Source organism: Syngnathus scovelli, chromosome 1 (genome assembly GCF_024217435.2).
Source record: "Syngnathus scovelli strain Florida chromosome 1, RoL_Ssco_1.2, whole genome shotgun sequence".
NCBI lineage: Eukaryota > Metazoa > Chordata > Actinopteri > Syngnathiformes > Syngnathidae > Syngnathus > Syngnathus scovelli.
In genome coordinates, this window is record NC_090847.1 from 11,811,359 (window position 1) to 11,828,243 (window position 16,885).

At 43.6% G+C, this 16,885-nt stretch overlaps 1 protein-coding gene across 1 annotated transcript; it reads left to right on the top strand.

Moving 5' to 3' along the window:
* The first annotated feature begins 120 nt into the window (after positions 1 to 120).
* On the top strand, positions 121 to 14,945 carry bicc2 (bicaudal C homolog 2). Its single transcript, XM_049745132.1, has 19 exons — positions 121 to 625; positions 3,558 to 3,604; positions 4,292 to 4,361; positions 4,491 to 4,570; positions 4,652 to 4,813; positions 4,915 to 4,968; positions 5,669 to 5,884; positions 5,971 to 6,222; positions 7,505 to 7,636; positions 7,728 to 7,917; positions 8,370 to 8,509; positions 9,895 to 10,100; positions 10,375 to 10,480; positions 10,851 to 10,890; positions 12,647 to 12,804; positions 13,347 to 13,545; positions 13,622 to 13,785; positions 14,260 to 14,359; positions 14,433 to 14,945. Exons 1-19 carry the CDS (start codon positions 364 to 366, stop codon positions 14,561 to 14,563), a joined length of 2,709 nt encoding a protein of 902 aa, XP_049601089.1. The 5' UTR covers positions 121 to 363; the 3' UTR covers positions 14,564 to 14,945.
* The last annotated feature ends 1,940 nt before the right edge of the window (positions 14,946 to 16,885 follow it).

A 16,885-nucleotide genomic window follows, 5' to 3' on the forward strand; every position in this document is an offset into this window, starting at 1 on the left:
ACCCTTGTGTGTGCGTGCGTGCGTGCGTGTGTCAGTCCTTGACTTGTGGAACACCGATGTAGGGATTACTGACGATTTATTGTGTGTGTATTTGTGTGTGTATGGAGCCCCTCGGCTAGAGAAGATATGACCTGTGCTGACCGACTGCCCTCGATTACACATCCCCGTCAATGCATTGTTGGGCCTCACACCAGTCAGAGAGAGAGAGAGAGGTTAAATTTGTGAACTCATGGGGTGGGGGGATTTAAGGGGGGTGTCACTAGCTCCCCCCTTTTTCTTTCCTCATGCTCCCCTCGTCTCCTTGGTCACATACACACATCCTCACGCTCACACACATACACAGACGAGGGCTTTAGTCCTGCTATGGCCAACACCACCAGCCCCGAGGAGAGCTCTCCCACCCAGGGCGCCGTAGCACCACCGGAGCCTGAACTTGAAACTAGAGTAGAACCCGACTCAGCAGCAAAGCCTGAGCCCAGCGAGGCTTGTTGTGACAGAGAGGATGAGGAAGAGGAGGAAGAAACTGAGCCGAGGCAGGAGAATGCTGGAGGTCAGAGTGTGGATCCGGAGTGGGTGGAGGAGAGGTTCAGGATCAATAGGAAGAAGTTGGAGACCATGTTGTATGGTGAGTCAACACACATTACATAATTTAATATTTTGGACTCTATGCTGACTCTATGCAGACCTTGAGATATGAGTGACCCGACATTCAAGTTAGATATTACGTATTTCAATATATGACTCATCATTTGTCTAAATTTTTGTTTTGACTCACAAGCAAACATTTTTGATCCAAGCACTGTCTAAGGGCAGTGAACTCAAATCAATTCACTTCACAACAAGCAGCACTTAGTGAGATCGTGAACAATTCTTCAAAAGCTGTTTATTTCCAGTCCCAGTTTAAATCAAACTAAACATAAAACAAACCGACTCAATGGGAAATGCCATAAACGGGCTCACGAGTAGCATCAGTTTCTTGGGGTTATAATTCTTTTGGCAATGAAAATTTAAGCACAAAGGGTGGTGCCACAAGTATAGACAGATTGATACCAAAAGCCATATTTTCTTTAGCCTATGCGAAGAATGACTAATGTGACTGCAGCTTACTGAGTTGTGACCACTGTCTCCATGTACAGTGGCTGGACTACGAATTGATGCCCTTCAAAATGAAATGGGGAAAAAATTCACACACAAAATCCGTTAAAAAAAACCTTTTTTTTTTTTTTTTTTTTTAAATATACGAAAAGGGAAATGGATGGTGTATATCCACTGTGTATTGCCCCCAGGTGGCCAAGGCATGCACACCACATGAAGCAGCACGATGTCCTTAAAGTAAAAAATATATATGTTTTTTTAATTCTATTGAATTGTGTTTATTAATTGCATTTAATAATAAAAATCAGTAGCGTCCAATTTGAGACCACGGCCCTCAGTCAGGTGCTATGCCGTCTTTTGGTCAGCGATGAGAACTTGCCCTACGTTCAAGTATCTTGGGGCCTTGACCGAAGAGCTGAACAAAAGATCGACAGGTCCACAGTAACGCAGACCTTGTATAAGTCCATTGTGGTGAAGGAGATGAGCCAAAAGGTGATGCTCTCAATTTAACAGCTGATCTACGTATTCTCCTTTACACCCTCATCTATGATCACGAATTGTGACTCATGACCGAAAGTACAAGATCCATGCAGAGATTCTGCCGAAATAAAACCAGAAAAGATGCTTCAGGCATCTGATTAGGATGCCTCCGAGACGTCTCCCTGGCGAGGTGGTCCACCAGGAGATGGCCACGGGAAAGACTCGAGACACACTGGAGAGACGACTACTGTCTTGGCTGACCTGGGAACGCCCCGGTGAAAGCTGGAAGAATTGGCTGCTGCCGCTGCGACCCAACCCTGGATGAGCATTAGAGAATTGATGGATGGACGGACATTTTGAACTCATAACAAGAACTGATGTTAGTTCAAACGTTGATACAAAAGGAAAAATTACAGACTGTCGTGCCTGGTCAAAAATAGCCATAAAGAACACTGAACAAGGCTTGAGGGTTAATGGAAGGTGATTTTTCATTGTGGCCAGCCTAAATGCTTGCCTCTCAAGGCCTCCTGCTTGTTGCCACCATCCATGCAGTAAAATCATGTATTATCATGAATGATTAATGACAGCCTATGGGTGATGCATTCATAAGTCTTATTGCTATTATCATGCCTGTCTGGGATGAGGAGGTAACAGCCGTCGTTAGTTATCGCAGCCTGGCAGCTTTATGACAAATGCCTCCACTGTGTCACTGTGGAGACTCACTGTGTCACCACTGCACATGCTGTATGTGCTCACAATGTTGGCAGTGGTGGGAAGTAGCCAAATTCAAGCAGTCAAGAATCTGCACTTAAGTATTTATTTGCTAAACGACTTTTTACTTTTACTCGCTACATTTGAAAACAGATATCGGTATGTTTGATTTCTTTGTTTGCAAGGAAATATATTGTTTGCAGGAAGTTTTTTTTTTTTATTGTGCCAAGTTGCCAGTGTATTTTGTACAGTGTATAAGTGAAAGTCAAAATGCATAATTACTTTTTACATTTAAAGTACATTACAGTCTGTGCTTTTGAACTTTTGTAAGAACAGGATTTGAATCAATTCTTTAACCAGTCTTTTTTTACAGTCTTTTTATCTATACTCCTACTTAAGAACAGTCGACTGTTCTTTTGTCCGTTGACACACTAATTCTGCTGTGATACTTTATGGTGTACGAATAGCCTCAGTCAGGCTGTAAATAGTCTATCTCGTCAAATTCCACTCTCTTTGACCATGAGGTACTTGAGTGGATTTTTCTCCTTAATACTTCTCTGTTTTGTATCCGTGAACTATTTTTTGTGGTCGAGTGGGAGGTCTTTGCGTCACTAAATGTCAACAACGTCAGTAGCCATTTCCAAGCTAATTTGTGTCCCCCCCCCCCATCTTTGCCACCTTCTCTCTCCACCCTATACTATTCTCTCCCCATTCCTCAGCTCTAGCCAGGGTTACCCTGAGTGATGGAGGTGGGAGGGGGAGTCTAAGCACTAGCCCCCAACCTTGTAAATGTCGCAGTAGAGCCATGGCCTTTTAAAATTCTTTATGTTCCAAGCAATTTCTCCTTCCTTTTGTGCCAGTTGCTTAGCTAATATCAACATTTGAAAGTTGTCAACATTGTTTAATGCTGATCACACAAAAGTTAAAGTTTGGAGAGTTGGAGGACAGTCTGACAGGACTCATTTGAAAGGGGAGAAAAAAAGCAAACTGTAAATATTTTCAAAAGTATACAGTATGTACAATTGGCTTTTTTTTGTCTCGCAAAATCTAAACGGTATTGTAAGTGAAGTTGATAGAAAAAAACTGCTACAATGCAGCAGTGATTCAAAGGATCATCTATTTGATTGCACAACTTGATTCATTGCAGCACTTGTACTTTCTAGATTTTTTTACACTGGTGAGGCGGCTCTTTGCTGATTCTGGAAAGAGGGGACTGCAGTGATTTATATCCTCCTTTTTATTTTTATTTATTTTCACTGTGTTCATTACAGCACCAAGACCTGGAGATGCTATGACAGGCGAGGAGTTTTTTGAGAAAGTAAGTCCAAGACCAAATTTGCCACATTTAATTAAGAAGGCGGGCGGCTCGGTGGCGCACTGGGTAGCACGTCCGCCTCACAGTTAGGAGGGTGCGGGTTCGATTCCACCTCCGGCCCTCCCTGTGTGGAGTTTGCATGTTCTCCCCGGGCCCGCGTGGGTTTTCTCCGGGCACTCCGGTTTCCTCCCACATTCCAAAAACATGCTTGGTAGGCCGATTGATGACTCCAAATTGTCCCTAGGTGTGAGTGTGAGTGCGATTGGTTGTCTGTCTCTGTGTGCCCTGCGATTGGCTGGCAACCAGTTCAGGGTGTCCCCCGCCTACTGCCCGATGACGGCTGGGATAGGCTCCAGCACGCCCGCGACCCCCGTGGGGACTAAGCGGTTCAGAAAATGGATGGATGGATAATTAAGAAGGCAAAACTAATGAAAGTTTCCTCCTCAGTAGACAGTGGCCATTGCTAACATTGGTGCATGAAGTTGACATTGGTGCATAAAGCTTCTCTATGAGAAATCCTGCGATAACATGTTTTTCTTGGTATAATGATTACAATCTTTGAAATGCAAATGAGACTTTCTATTCATAGAATCTGTACGTGCTACATATATTCTGGAAGCATACAGTGACAGAAGGCTTCCCCCCTCTTTGCAGCTCTTTCACTCTCCTCCATTGTTTTGGCCTTCACAGGTGATGAAAGAAACTGACACTCAGGTGAAATGGCCTTCCAAGTTGAAGATTGGAGCCAAGTCAAAGAAAGGTGGCAGATTTGTAGTGTCACTCACATCCTATAATTAGCTCCATTTAGTTGTTCCCTGCTACTGTTTATATCAATCTCTTGGCAGTCAAACTACATTGCACAATCTTACTGAGCTGTTTCCTCTTGCAGACCCACATGTGAAGGTGGAAGGGAAGAAAGCCAATGTTCTGGAAGCCAAAAAGAAGATTCTAGAAGTTCTAGAAACAAGGGTACTCATTGCAATGTTAAAACAGTTATTATATTTAGTACATCAGTGGCAATATAAAATGAAGTCTTGATGACATACTCAGGTAAATAAGGTCACCCTCAAAATGGACGTGGCCTACACGGAGCATTCTCATGTGATCGGCAAAGGTGGCGGAAACATCAAGAAGGTGATGGAAGCCACTTCCTGCCACATCCATTTCCCAGACTCCAACCGCCACAATGCTACAGGGGAGAAAAGCAACCAGGTGTGCTTATAAAACCAAAGGGAGCAGTTAAGACAGACAATTAAGAACCTTTATAAAAGAAAAAAAGTGCAAAACGTTTTTCCACTTTATTACTATACCAGGTGTCGATTGCTGGACCCATCGAGGGAGTGGAAGAGGCCAGGAGGAGGATTAGAGTGAGTGGTTTATTTATTGTCGGGCTGTACATTTGGCACCTGGGCTTTCAGTGGAATCTTACCTGGCTTAAGCCATTTCAGTAGCACCACTAACATGGCACAGTTTGAGAAACTGTCAATACTAGGCAAGAATGGGCAATACCGCTTATCCCCACGGGGGTCGCGGGCGTGCTGGAGCCTCTCCCAGTAGTCATCGAGCAGTAGGCGGGGAACACCCTGAACCAGCCGATCGCAGGGCACACAGAGATGAACAACCATCCGCACTCGCACTCACACCTATGGGCAATTTGGAGTGCTCAATCGGCTTACCAAGCATATGTTTGGGGTGTGGGAGGAAACCGGAGTGTCTGGAGAAAACCCACGTGGGCACATGGAGAACATGCAAACTCCAGACAGGGAGGGTCAGAAGTGGAATCGAACCGGCACCCTCCTAACTGTGAGGCGGACATGCTAATCAGTGCGCCACCAAGCCGCATTATGCGGGCAAAATTCATGCCATAATTCCTCAATTTAGAATTTGTATCTTGAATTCTTGATTTTGGGTGGGGCGGGGGGAATCCGCGATGTACTGAAGCCGCGATAAATGAACCGCGATGTAGCGAGGGATTACAGTATACAGTTGTGCCAATTTCAGTGTTTGTCAAAAGGGTCTGTTTTTCTGACATCATCTCATCCTCTTCTCTTCCTTTTTACATGCTAGGATTTGCAGCCACTGACTTTGACTTTTGACCTGCCGGTCAGCTTGGCTCCTCAGCCTGTGCCAGATGCCGGCTCACCTCTCATCCAGCAGGTGGTGCAGACATTGGGGGTGAGCGTGAGCTTCAGAGCCATCCCACCACAGCCTCAGGCGCAGCCTGCCTTCTTTGGAAGCTGCTGCACCGTGTGGGGCCTGCAGGGCAACGCCTCTGCAGTCAAGGTCAGTGCGCCATGAGCGTCAGAAAGCATCGGCGAGCACACACAAGCTGCAACCACAGACAAGTGTTTCCATGTATGACATAGCAGAAGGCAACCTGCATTCTGATGGAGCTGCTTGTCGGATCAGAGGTGACAGGGAGCGTGGTGACCAGCCAGCTTGACGTCACCTCACAGCAGCATCTCTTCTTGCTGGGGCAGAACGGAGCTCACTTCCTGAGCGTTATGCACCACACTCAAACCCAAATCATTCTACCGGACCTCAGCGCACCCCAGAACCTCCCCTCACTGGTCATACAGGGCAGCCCGGATGGAGTGTGTCTGGCCCGGCAGCAGCTCATGGTAAGTTTTTTATTGCTGTCTGAAAAAATCAACAGTCAAAGTATGAGTTGCAGCATAACAACACAGTCTGTATGGCACTAACTGATCTAAGTCCTATTTCCACCCTCAAAATATCACATTTTGTGATTCTGTTAACAGGCCCCCATTCTGCATTGTTTTGTATTCTTTCTCTGTAGTACTTCTCTTCCAGACTTTTGCATAGCACACTGGTTTCACACTCTGGAACACAAAGGCTTATGGTAGCACAAACATAAACAAATAAACTTTGAAATTCTTGGATAAGTTGGTGAAGGATTCAACTTAGCATGGAGAACATACAAGAGGCATATAGAGTGGCACAAATGCTCCAGGAGCAATTTGAAATATATTGTATTCTCTACTCCATGTTTGTGCCTCCTCCTGATGCTTGGCAGTCTGACAAAGGACGACAGTACAGAAGTATACACAAAAGTCTAAAAAATAAGCATAGAGTGCCGTTTATACTAAAACAGCAGAATAGTGGCAAGATACAATACTGCATAGACATAAACAGTTAATCATTTGCCAGTGAGTCGTTATTGTCACTACCGTGGTGTTGTCACACAGTAAAGACATTTGACCTAAAAAATTACACTTGCCACAACATTATGGTCCAGCGTCAGTGTGATGAGGACCAATATAGAAACTGCAGCAAAAATTCTGAAAAAGAAGATGCTCAATTGATGACACATTACGATAACGATACCCTTATAAAGGTTTTACACATGGCCAAGAATGACATTATAAATGGTTTATTAGTTCACGAAGACAAACTAAACAGAGCAGAAATGAGGATGATCAGATGGATGTGTGGTGTGTCAATGAGGGAGAAAAAAAACAGTGCAGAGCTGAGATAGAAGATGGGAGTGGAGGCCATAGTGGATGTGGTGAGGAGAGGCAGACTGCGATGGTACGGACATCTAGTGAGGAAGGACGAGAACGACTGGGTGAAGAAAGTCATGTCGTATAACGTAGAGGGAACAAGACCCAGTGGCCGACCTAAAAAGACCTGGCAGACGACCGTGTCAGCCGACATGAAGGCACTCGGCATCAACCATGAGATGGCCTTGGACCGTTCCCGGTGAAAGAAAGCAATATCAAGAACCCAGTCCAACCCAGCGGCGCCTGGAAAACGGACTTTAAACCGATGATGATGATGATGATGATGATGACAAAAAAACTTCCAATTACTCGTAACACTTTTTTCATGAAACTATGTATTTGTGTCATTTGTGTGTGTGTGTGTGTGTGTGTACACGCATAGGACTGCCTGCCTGTGTGCTTGATGTTTGACATGCGGGAAGATGTGGAGGCAGATCCTTGTGCGCTGGCTCATATGATGCAAAACCTTGGAGTCTTCATTAGTGTCAAACCCAAAGTAAAGCAGACCAACAAGGTAGCACAATGTTAACACTATTGTCGTGCAACATTCTCTTGTGTTACCTCTTACAATTACCAACAAACCTCTTACATTTTACATTTTGCAGTCAGTTGTGGTGAAAGGTCTTGAAAGGAACATCCAATGTCTTTATGAGGCCCGTCGGCTGTTGTTGGGTTTGGATTCTTGTGACTCCACCAAGGTAACCAAGGTGGCACCTGACCCCGTTCTGGCTGGCAATGAGTTGACCAGCTATTGGCTCAACATGTTACTCCAGCAGCTGCGTCTCTCGGAAAACGGTGAGATTTTGCGCACACTGTAAGAAGTGAGGACACAAAAGTTTTGTAAATACTTTGATTTTGTCAACCAGCTTTTCTTTGCCACTGTCTGCTCGATGACAATTGACATTGACAAATATATACACTTAATTAAAATCCCTAGTACTTGTAAAAAATGTAGAAAAGAGAAATGAGAAAAAAAAAGATAGGAGGTGACAAGTACAGTTCTACATAATTGAACTAAAACTACAAGCATCATAATAAACATGTTTTTAAATCAATACATTTCAGGCAATATCTTTCAAAACAGAACAATATAGGCGACTGTATTTGGGTCTATGGATGCAACTCTTGTGCTTTATCTCATTACATTGTAGAAGTAGCGATAATAACTGTGGCCAGTAATTTTTGGACAGACTGACATTTTAATTAAATGTCATTTTCAAATAACTATGTTCTCTTATGTTCAACAGGCCCTGTCCCTGCACCTGCATCCGTTCCGGAGATTCTAAGTAGTACGAAGGCTCGCCCATCACCACCACCAGGACTACCCGCTCCCACTGAGGAAGGGAGGACAGGACTGAAGGGAACAGACTGTCGTCCATTAGAGAAGGTGCTTAATAGCTTTGACTATTGGAAGAAAAGAACATCCATTAAGCCAAGATGTCTGTCACGCCCGTGCCACTTCGCTCAGCCACACCCCTTTCGTTACCGTAATGTCTGTCACCTGCTTCCTCTTGTTACCCTGTGTATTTAAGCCCTGCCCGTGTGTTTCTCCCTGTCGGTGTCTACTGTTGTGTCCATTCCTGTTCGTGCCCAGTGTTCCTGTTCGTGTCATCTGGTTTTCCCTCGGTCTGTCTGAAGGCTCACGGTCAGAATTTTAATCTTGTCCGAGGGGACTTCATGTCGGTCAGTCTGTCTGTTTTGCTGGCCGTGAGTCTTCCTCCCGTCTGTGTCGTTCGTTCCCCACCTGCCTCCCTTCCAACTCCTTTTCCCTGCAATAAATCCTGGTTCAAGCTGCATTTGGTCGCCCTGGCTCAACTCATTCCTGACAGAAGACACCGACCATCACAGCGACCAGCGCTTGGACCAACCCTTTGCCGGCTCCCGCAACTGTTGCATGGTCGCCAAGGAGATGAGTTCAAGCGACGCAAGATGCACGGTTGCCCCCCCCCCCCAAAACAGATCCGACGGCGCGGATGTTGCGGCCGCCACTTGTTCCGGCGGCGCGGATCCAGCGGCTGTCACCGTCGGCCTTCAACGGTGCATGACGCACGGCCGCCCCCCGACCCAGTCCCGACGGCGCGGATGCTGCGGCCGCCACCAGTTCCGGCGGCGCAGATCCAGCGGCCGTCACCCAGTCGGCTTCAACGGCGCATGACACGCGGCCGCCCCCCGATCCAGTCCCGACGGCGCGGATGCTGCGGCCGCCACCAGTTCCGGCGGCGTGGATCCAGCGGCCGTCACCCAGTCGGCCTTCGGCGGTGTGTGACGTGCGGCCACCTCCCCATTTCCTCCCGGCCCATGTTGGACAGTCTTGGATTTTTTTTTTTCTTTTTTGGGACGTCGGGAGCCGTCCCTTGTGGGAGGGGTACTGTCACGCCCGTGCCACTTCGCTCAGCCACACCCCTTTCGTTACCGTAATGTCTGTCACCTGCTTCCTCTTGTTACCCTGTGTATTTAAGCCCTGCCCGTGTGTTTCTCCCTGTCGGTGTCTACTGTTGTGTCCATTCCTGTTCGTGCCCAGTGTTCCTGTTCGTGTCATCTGGTTTTCCCTCGGTCTGTCTGAAGGCTCACGGTCAGAATTTTAATCTTGTCCGAGGGGACTTCATGTCGGTCAGTCTGTCTGTTTTGCTGGCCGTGAGTCTTCCTCCCGTCTGTGTCGTTCGTTCCCCACCTGCCTCCCTTCCAACTCCTTTTCCCTGCAATAAATCCTGGTTCAAGCTGCATTTGGTCGCCCTGGCTCAACTCATTCCTGACAATGTCCTTTCTATTTAGATCCTGGAAAATGACGACCAGTCAGGCCAATCAGATGATGAGAGCTCAAAGGAGACAGTGATGATGTCATTGGAGGATGCAATGAACATCCCTAGCGGACCCAGGGTGACAAAGATGGGTCGGAGAGGGAGTTTGCAGGGTCCAGAGATAAACAAAGTTTTCCACCAAGCCAGACGCCACTCTACAGGGCAGGCGTTTACGTGCAGGTGAGGGTCAAGACAATTCAAATCCTGAAATTGGATCTTTATAATAATTAGCATGTTCACCCCATTTGCTCAGTTATTTAATTTATTGATCCATCCATCCATCCATCCATCCATCCATCCATAAATATAATACGGAACAGATGTGTGCAAATCCTAAATGCTGCAATTACGATTTCCTTCGTACTTGGTTTTGTCGTGTTCTGTGCGGTTTAATTTGCTTCCATACAGCCACCCAAGTTAATCTTGTGTATGTGTTATCTCCTGAATGCACAAGGATGCTGAATGCAGAAATGGAGCGAGGGAGGATGGAGCGGAGGAACAGCCTAAGGAAAGACGTGACAATGTCCCGGGATGTTTGCGCAGACGTCTCAGAATCGGAGGTGCAAAAGAACACACATGACTTGTGTGCTGTCACTCTTCCAATGTACATGACAGCTGTGCAAATTAACACTCAAGTGCACACGACTGCAGAAAACTCATTTTCAAGAAGTACAAGTATAGAAGGAAGACATACTTTAACATTTTTGCGTTTTTACTAGCATGTGTTACTTTCTGATTGATTTCTGGGCCCTTTTGAGATCTTTTGTGTCATCCCTCACACTCAAAAGTATTAACAGCGCATGCAGGATGTGGTGTAAGTATTGGTATAAATGTGTAAATGAGGTTTAACCTGCCTGCACTTAGAGGATGGAAAAGATTTTCAATTCCATGCATTATTTACCTGCTTTATATCCTGTTTGTGCTCTGTAGGTTTATGACTATGAGAAGAAGAAATTGCTGGCAACCAGAGGTTAGTGCCTCTAAATGTTTCATTCCTGTTCCTGTCTCGTACTGTGGCTTCTGGTGCTAAGCAAAGAGTGCAAACCAAAGTCGATTTTACAGTTGATCTGTGACCCACCGTATTCCGCGGATGCAACGTGAAGTCAAACGACACACGCACACGCACGCACGCACGCACGCACGCACGCACGCACGCACGCACACACACACACACACACACACACAGGGTGCCTCAGGGAAGATCTGTAGTAAAATGGGTCAAAATTTCCCTCAGTGTTGCCTTTATTAAGGGATTATGAATTTGCTGTTTGAATGGGCCAACTGGGGCAAACTCACACATTTCACTACATAAACGGCTGTGTGCTGTTACAGGTTTGACACACCTCTAAGTTTCTGCTTGTTTTTGTGCTGTGTCTCAATTTCAACAATTTGAGCTTGATTAAATATGCCAAACACTGGCAACAAGAAGTACCGCTCCCAATGAATTATTTAATACCTGAGCCTACTTTGTCCATTCCATGAATTTCGGAAGTAGAGCTTGAACAACCGCAATGATAGACAGACTGCATTGACTTGTTTTGCCACGGCTAGTCTCCCACAGCTATTTACAGCTGTCCATCAAATGCTATTTCATTGATTTGTCTTCAAACAACTTCACATTGACTGAGTCTGCCTAAGGTGTGTGTAAGATAGAGCTACTCACACTCTGCGTTTAACAATTATAATCAATAACAATTATTTAGCACAGATAGTACTGTAAAAACTAAGTATTGATTCAATGCATATACTACATCTGTAAAAGTAAGTACAACAATATAGACTGAAATATACTTAACGTTACTTACATACAATAGGAGTTTTGACAACTTCCCACAAAATAGATTCCGTCTTTTATTAGCTTGCGTAGAACTCAATTGCATTGAAAAAAACAATCCCTAGACTCCAACCTTTACCACAAGCTAAATTCTGACAGAGTAATTAGGACTGAGCTGACACCAAGTCTTGCATGAGCAAAACAAAACATGACAAACAAATAAATAATAAATAATAAAATAATAATAAATAATAAAATAATAATAAATCATAAAATAAAATCTATGCTTTTGCTCAGATACATTTCCCCTAACCATGTTCGTTACTTATCAACGTAAAGTAACATTCCAAGAAATTGTTCATTGACCTTATTCCTATATTGGAAGCACAAGGCGGAAAAATCATCAAATTTGTCCAGAATACGAGGCACACAGTACCTTACTGATGCGGAACACTCTCCAGATGGGAGCACCTGCGGCTGACTCTGTTTCTCACGCAACTTGTCAAGGAGCAGATGACGACCAAAACGACTACAATTGTGAATGATCTGGTGATGAGGATAATTTTACACAGCCATGGACGTGAATACAATGCCTTGTCACAATGGATATTATGCCTATTAGGGCTACCTAAAGTGACAAAATATTGGAATTCAAAAACTCCCCAGCCAAAATCCATAAATGACATTAAATTATACGATTAATTCAGTAAAATCAGAACATGAATATTGATTTAGTACCATTCTAAACCAGTGGCTGTCAAACGTTTGTGAAAAATAGTTAGAAAGCATGACCGTTGATCAAAAATGAAGCAGGTATTTTATTCATAAAAAGTATAAAGTCTAAAGTCTAAAAAGTGTCTTTTATTTTATTGCTACCTAAATCATATTCTGCTAAGATACTTGTACTTTGACTTACCCAAGCGAGACTGTTTTCTGTGTTGTCTCCTTCCAGCAATGCAGAGAAAGCCAGTGGTCACTGAAGTCCGGACACCCACGGACACTTGGAGTGGTCTGGGCTTTTCAAAGTCCATGCCAGCAGAAGCTGTGAAGGAGCTGCGGAACATCAGCCGTCGCAGCTACAAACCCTACTTGAGCACAAGCAGCAGCCAGGTACAAATCAGCAATTAGCCAGCTGAACACGAGCGGCTCTCACTAGTTTTTCAACAAATGATACCTAAGTACTGTTTTTAAAGTTCCCCAGAGGTATAAATTTGTTGTTGTGTCTCTCAAACTGGTTGCCAAACTGTTTTGTTTATACGTGGTGAACAAAAGGAACATGAATGCTTGTCGCCTGATTGCACCACTTTGGTCAGCAGGAACAGTCACATCATCCTGCTTACTTGTGCCCTACCAACTAATTAAAAATTCTGCTCATTTCTGTTACTGTGCCTCTGAGATTAATCAATAATACATATAACAATCAATAATAACAGCAACCTTTTTAAGCGTTTCCCTGCTAAGGAACATATTACATTCATAAAAACTGACATCATTTAAGTCAAGAGTGAAGTGAATATAAATATAATATACGTATACGTATATATATATATATATACGTATATATACATACATATATATATATAATATAATATAACATATAGTGATGTAAATATTATTTTTGATAGTGAAATTTACTCATTGCATCATTGCAGTCATGGGCCAATCAGAGCGGGGCAGCATCTCAAGGGAGTAATTCGGACAACTGGAGGGACAGACGGGGATCCCAGCCCGCCTCCTCCTCTTCCTCCTCCTCCTCCTCTTCTTCTCCATCCTCCCCACCACCGACATCTTTCTCATCCTCCTCCCAGTTCGCCACGTTCACATCCAACAGAAACAGAAATGACAAACAACGTGAGTCCCAGTCGGTTCTTTTAGAAGTAGGAATTGGACGACGAAAGATATTAAGGTTTGGCCCTGTTGCCTACAGCCGAGGGCTTTCCAGGTTGCAACTACTTTGACGACGTGTGCTCATCAAGGAGGGCATCCACCTGCAGTCAACGTAGCCCCTCCCCCCAGATGATGGACGACCTTCCGGAGCTCCTCAGCCAATTGGGCTTGATGAAGTACATTGATGTGTTGGAGCAACAGGAGGTAAACAAAAAATAAAAGGAAAACAGGCTTTGTTTTTAGCAGTACACTTATTAATATATTAGTTTTAATCTTTTGAGAATTTTAGTTTAGTGTTCATTTTTTAATATATGGTGTATTTTTTGAGTGCAAGATTAAACAAAAGGTCACTATGATATTGTGTATTAAAGCAAAGTAAGCTACAATTCTCAAACGAATGTTTGAACGTCTTCCATAAGGACAAACAGCAACACTGAAATAAATACATTTAAAATGAACCCTGATTTTTTTTTCTATTATTACTTAGTTTTATAAACATCAGATATAGTTTCAATTATTTTTTTAACAACTGCATTTTCACATGTATCTTATTTTATTAACACAAACATATTTATAATCTGTATAATTGCAGTTTTACTTTTTTTTGTGACAATCTTGGTGTTCTTGATAGACTACCAGATGTTTTTATTAACTATAACAACCTTGGTGTTCTTCTAGATCGACTACCAGACGTTCCTCACATTGTCTGAAGATGATCTGAAGGAAGTGGGTGTGTCCACATTTGGAGCCAGACGCAAGATGCTGTTGGCCATCTCAGGTAATGTCATAGCTCGATTTTTCATCACTGAGGTGACCCTTCTTTAACACTAAAAACAAATAATCTTGTTCAGACCTGAACAAGAGCAAGAGGAGACCTTCAGACACATCCAGCGTAAAGTCTGGATACCTGGAAGGTGGCGCCAGCGGTAGACTGCCACGTATTTCGGACATGGAAGTTGCTGCCCTCAGTAACCGCTGGTGAAAGCATCTTTTAGCCCACTGTGAGCTTGTCAGTTGAGAAACTGAAGCTCTAACATATCGTTTCACTTAAGTCAGAAACAAGAACAAAATAAATAAATAAAAAATTACGTAGTCATGTGTGCCTTCCATCAACAGCCAAATTCCAAAGCCTTTTCTATAAAAATCAAGACAAGGAGGTCTTCTCTTCTGTGTTATGTTTTGAGGAAAAAGTCAAACATTACATTACATTCATAATACTAGCTCTTCTGTGAGTTTCTTGTGTGCCTTTCTTTTTGCAAAATTATATTAATGGTCTCATTACCCATTATCTTCATTCAAATGTAAATAAACCCTGCCCCTAAATGACACTGTACTCTGATACAAAATAAAACCATGATGCTAAAGGTGTTTCCTGTAATCTGAATCCGTGCATGCAGAAAAATAGATGGGGGGCAACGTAATATAAAAACTAGTGTGTGGAGTTCTTCCTGGCCGGGCCTGCGAGAGTGTACCAGTAAGGGGTGCACCCCATCTACTACTAACCCTAACCCTAAAACAGCTGAGATAGGCTCTACCAGGCCTGCATGTCTTGTGAGGATTAGTGGTTTGGAAAACTGATGGACGGAAATTTTAAAATCCCACTGCTTTTACTTTTAGTCCTGTTTCTGAAATACAGAATTTCAGTATAAGAAAACAATGACAAGTTCCACCAGATGGCACTGGCGTCACTCTGTAGAAAGTCACATTTGCGTTGCATGAATAACTTTTATGAACAATTACAATAGAATTAGAGCTCCCGGCATGCAAGATGGCGCTGATGGTAACAAATGCATTTGCAACAAATAGATAAGACTAATGGAAAGTACAATTATAGGTGTGAAACTCCTTTTAATTTGGTTGGCTCATTTGACACTTTCAATTGAATTTATCATCACTGCAACTGCACACGATTCATTTCCTGTTCAGTTCATTTACTGAGGGGCCCCTGCACAATTTGATGCTGTCATGGGAAAGCCGTCTAACTGGCAGAGCGTTAAATGAAAACAGTGTGAGCACTTTCTAAATGAGGGAGGGGTTGGTTAGCACTTGGATGCAAATGATCCACAGCAGGGTTCACATGCTCCAAGCAGGTTGAGCGTGAAAGGGTCCGTGAGTAGAAGTGGTGGGCTGTGGCAGATTAGTGAGGGATCATCCCCATTCATTACAACGTCTATGTCATTTTTTCTGGAAAGTTTCACAGTGATGAACCTTCAATCTGGTCCATGGGGCACATGAGTGCTCACTGCTTTGAATTCTGCCAGGTAGCTAATTGCGCTCCCCAAGTGGTTGCACGTTCCAATCGGTCTTTGATTACGCAGCCAGTGTGAGTGTTAAGTGAAAGTACTGCAGTATATTTTGGAATGTGGCCATTTTGTCTCATGGCCAGTGGCCGTGATATCCTGCAAGTACAGTGATTCCAAGCATGCACACTCAAAACTCAAAACAAAAAAATAGGATCACTTCTACTGAAATGAATGGAAATGCCATTAATCCATTCCAGCCCCCCCCCCCCTCAAAAATGTGCAATGTGTTTTCTAATGGCAAAATTAACACTGTAAAATAATATACATGATCATATATACCATTCTGAAATGTAAGTATAACAATTATTTGCCACATTATTGATGAAACTAAATTGCGTGAGTAGTTTGTGTATGTGTCCCGTGATTCTATGGTGACTAGCTTCCAAAGTCAGCTGGGATAAGCGCCAGTTACCCACAACCCAAACGAGGATCAGCACACAAAAAATGCCAGTGAATCATGCAAATGAATTGGAAGGTATGGTTTTTTATACATCAAATTCCGATTTGCTGACAAAACTCAAAGCAGTGTTTTCTGATTATTGAGATGCAGCGCACTCTGAATTGACATTATTAAAGTGAGTCATAAACACGGCCTACATAAAATACAGACGGATGCCACATCTAAGGAGCAGAACACCAAAAAAGACATGATGACGACTGCCAGTAAAAGAAATCCTGACAATTTGCCGGCAAGGCGGAAAGCCGCTTGAGAGACATCTCCTGTCATTAGTCTGTATGATGCTCTGTGGCATGACAATAAAGCAATACAGATGGAATTTTCCCCCAGTGATCAGACTGCAGTCCTCCTTCGCATCATTTTCATACGCAGCAGTCAGCATTATAAAGCAAAGCAGATAAAAAAAATAGAGTAAACATGACCTGCAAGGTGGCTAACAGCAGAAATACAAAGTTAGCACTTATATCACAAACAGTGGGATTTGTATTAAACGGAGCCAGTTAATGGCCAATGGATGAAATAGATTAAAACGGGGATTGAAAAT

Excerpts from the sequence above, each read along its gene's own strand:
- bicc2 (XM_049745132.1), top strand. The coding sequence starts at position 364 with ATGGCCAACACCACCAGCCCCGAGGAGAGCTCTCCCACCCAGGGCGCC. Across the intron at positions 3,605-4,291 it reads GCGAGGAGTTTTTTGAGAAA|GTGATGAAAGAAACTGACAC; the intron begins GTAAGTCCAAGA and ends TGGCCTTCACAG. Across the intron at positions 13,546-13,621 it reads AAACAGAAATGACAAACAAC|CCGAGGGCTTTCCAGGTTGC; the intron begins GTGAGTCCCAGT and ends TGTTGCCTACAG.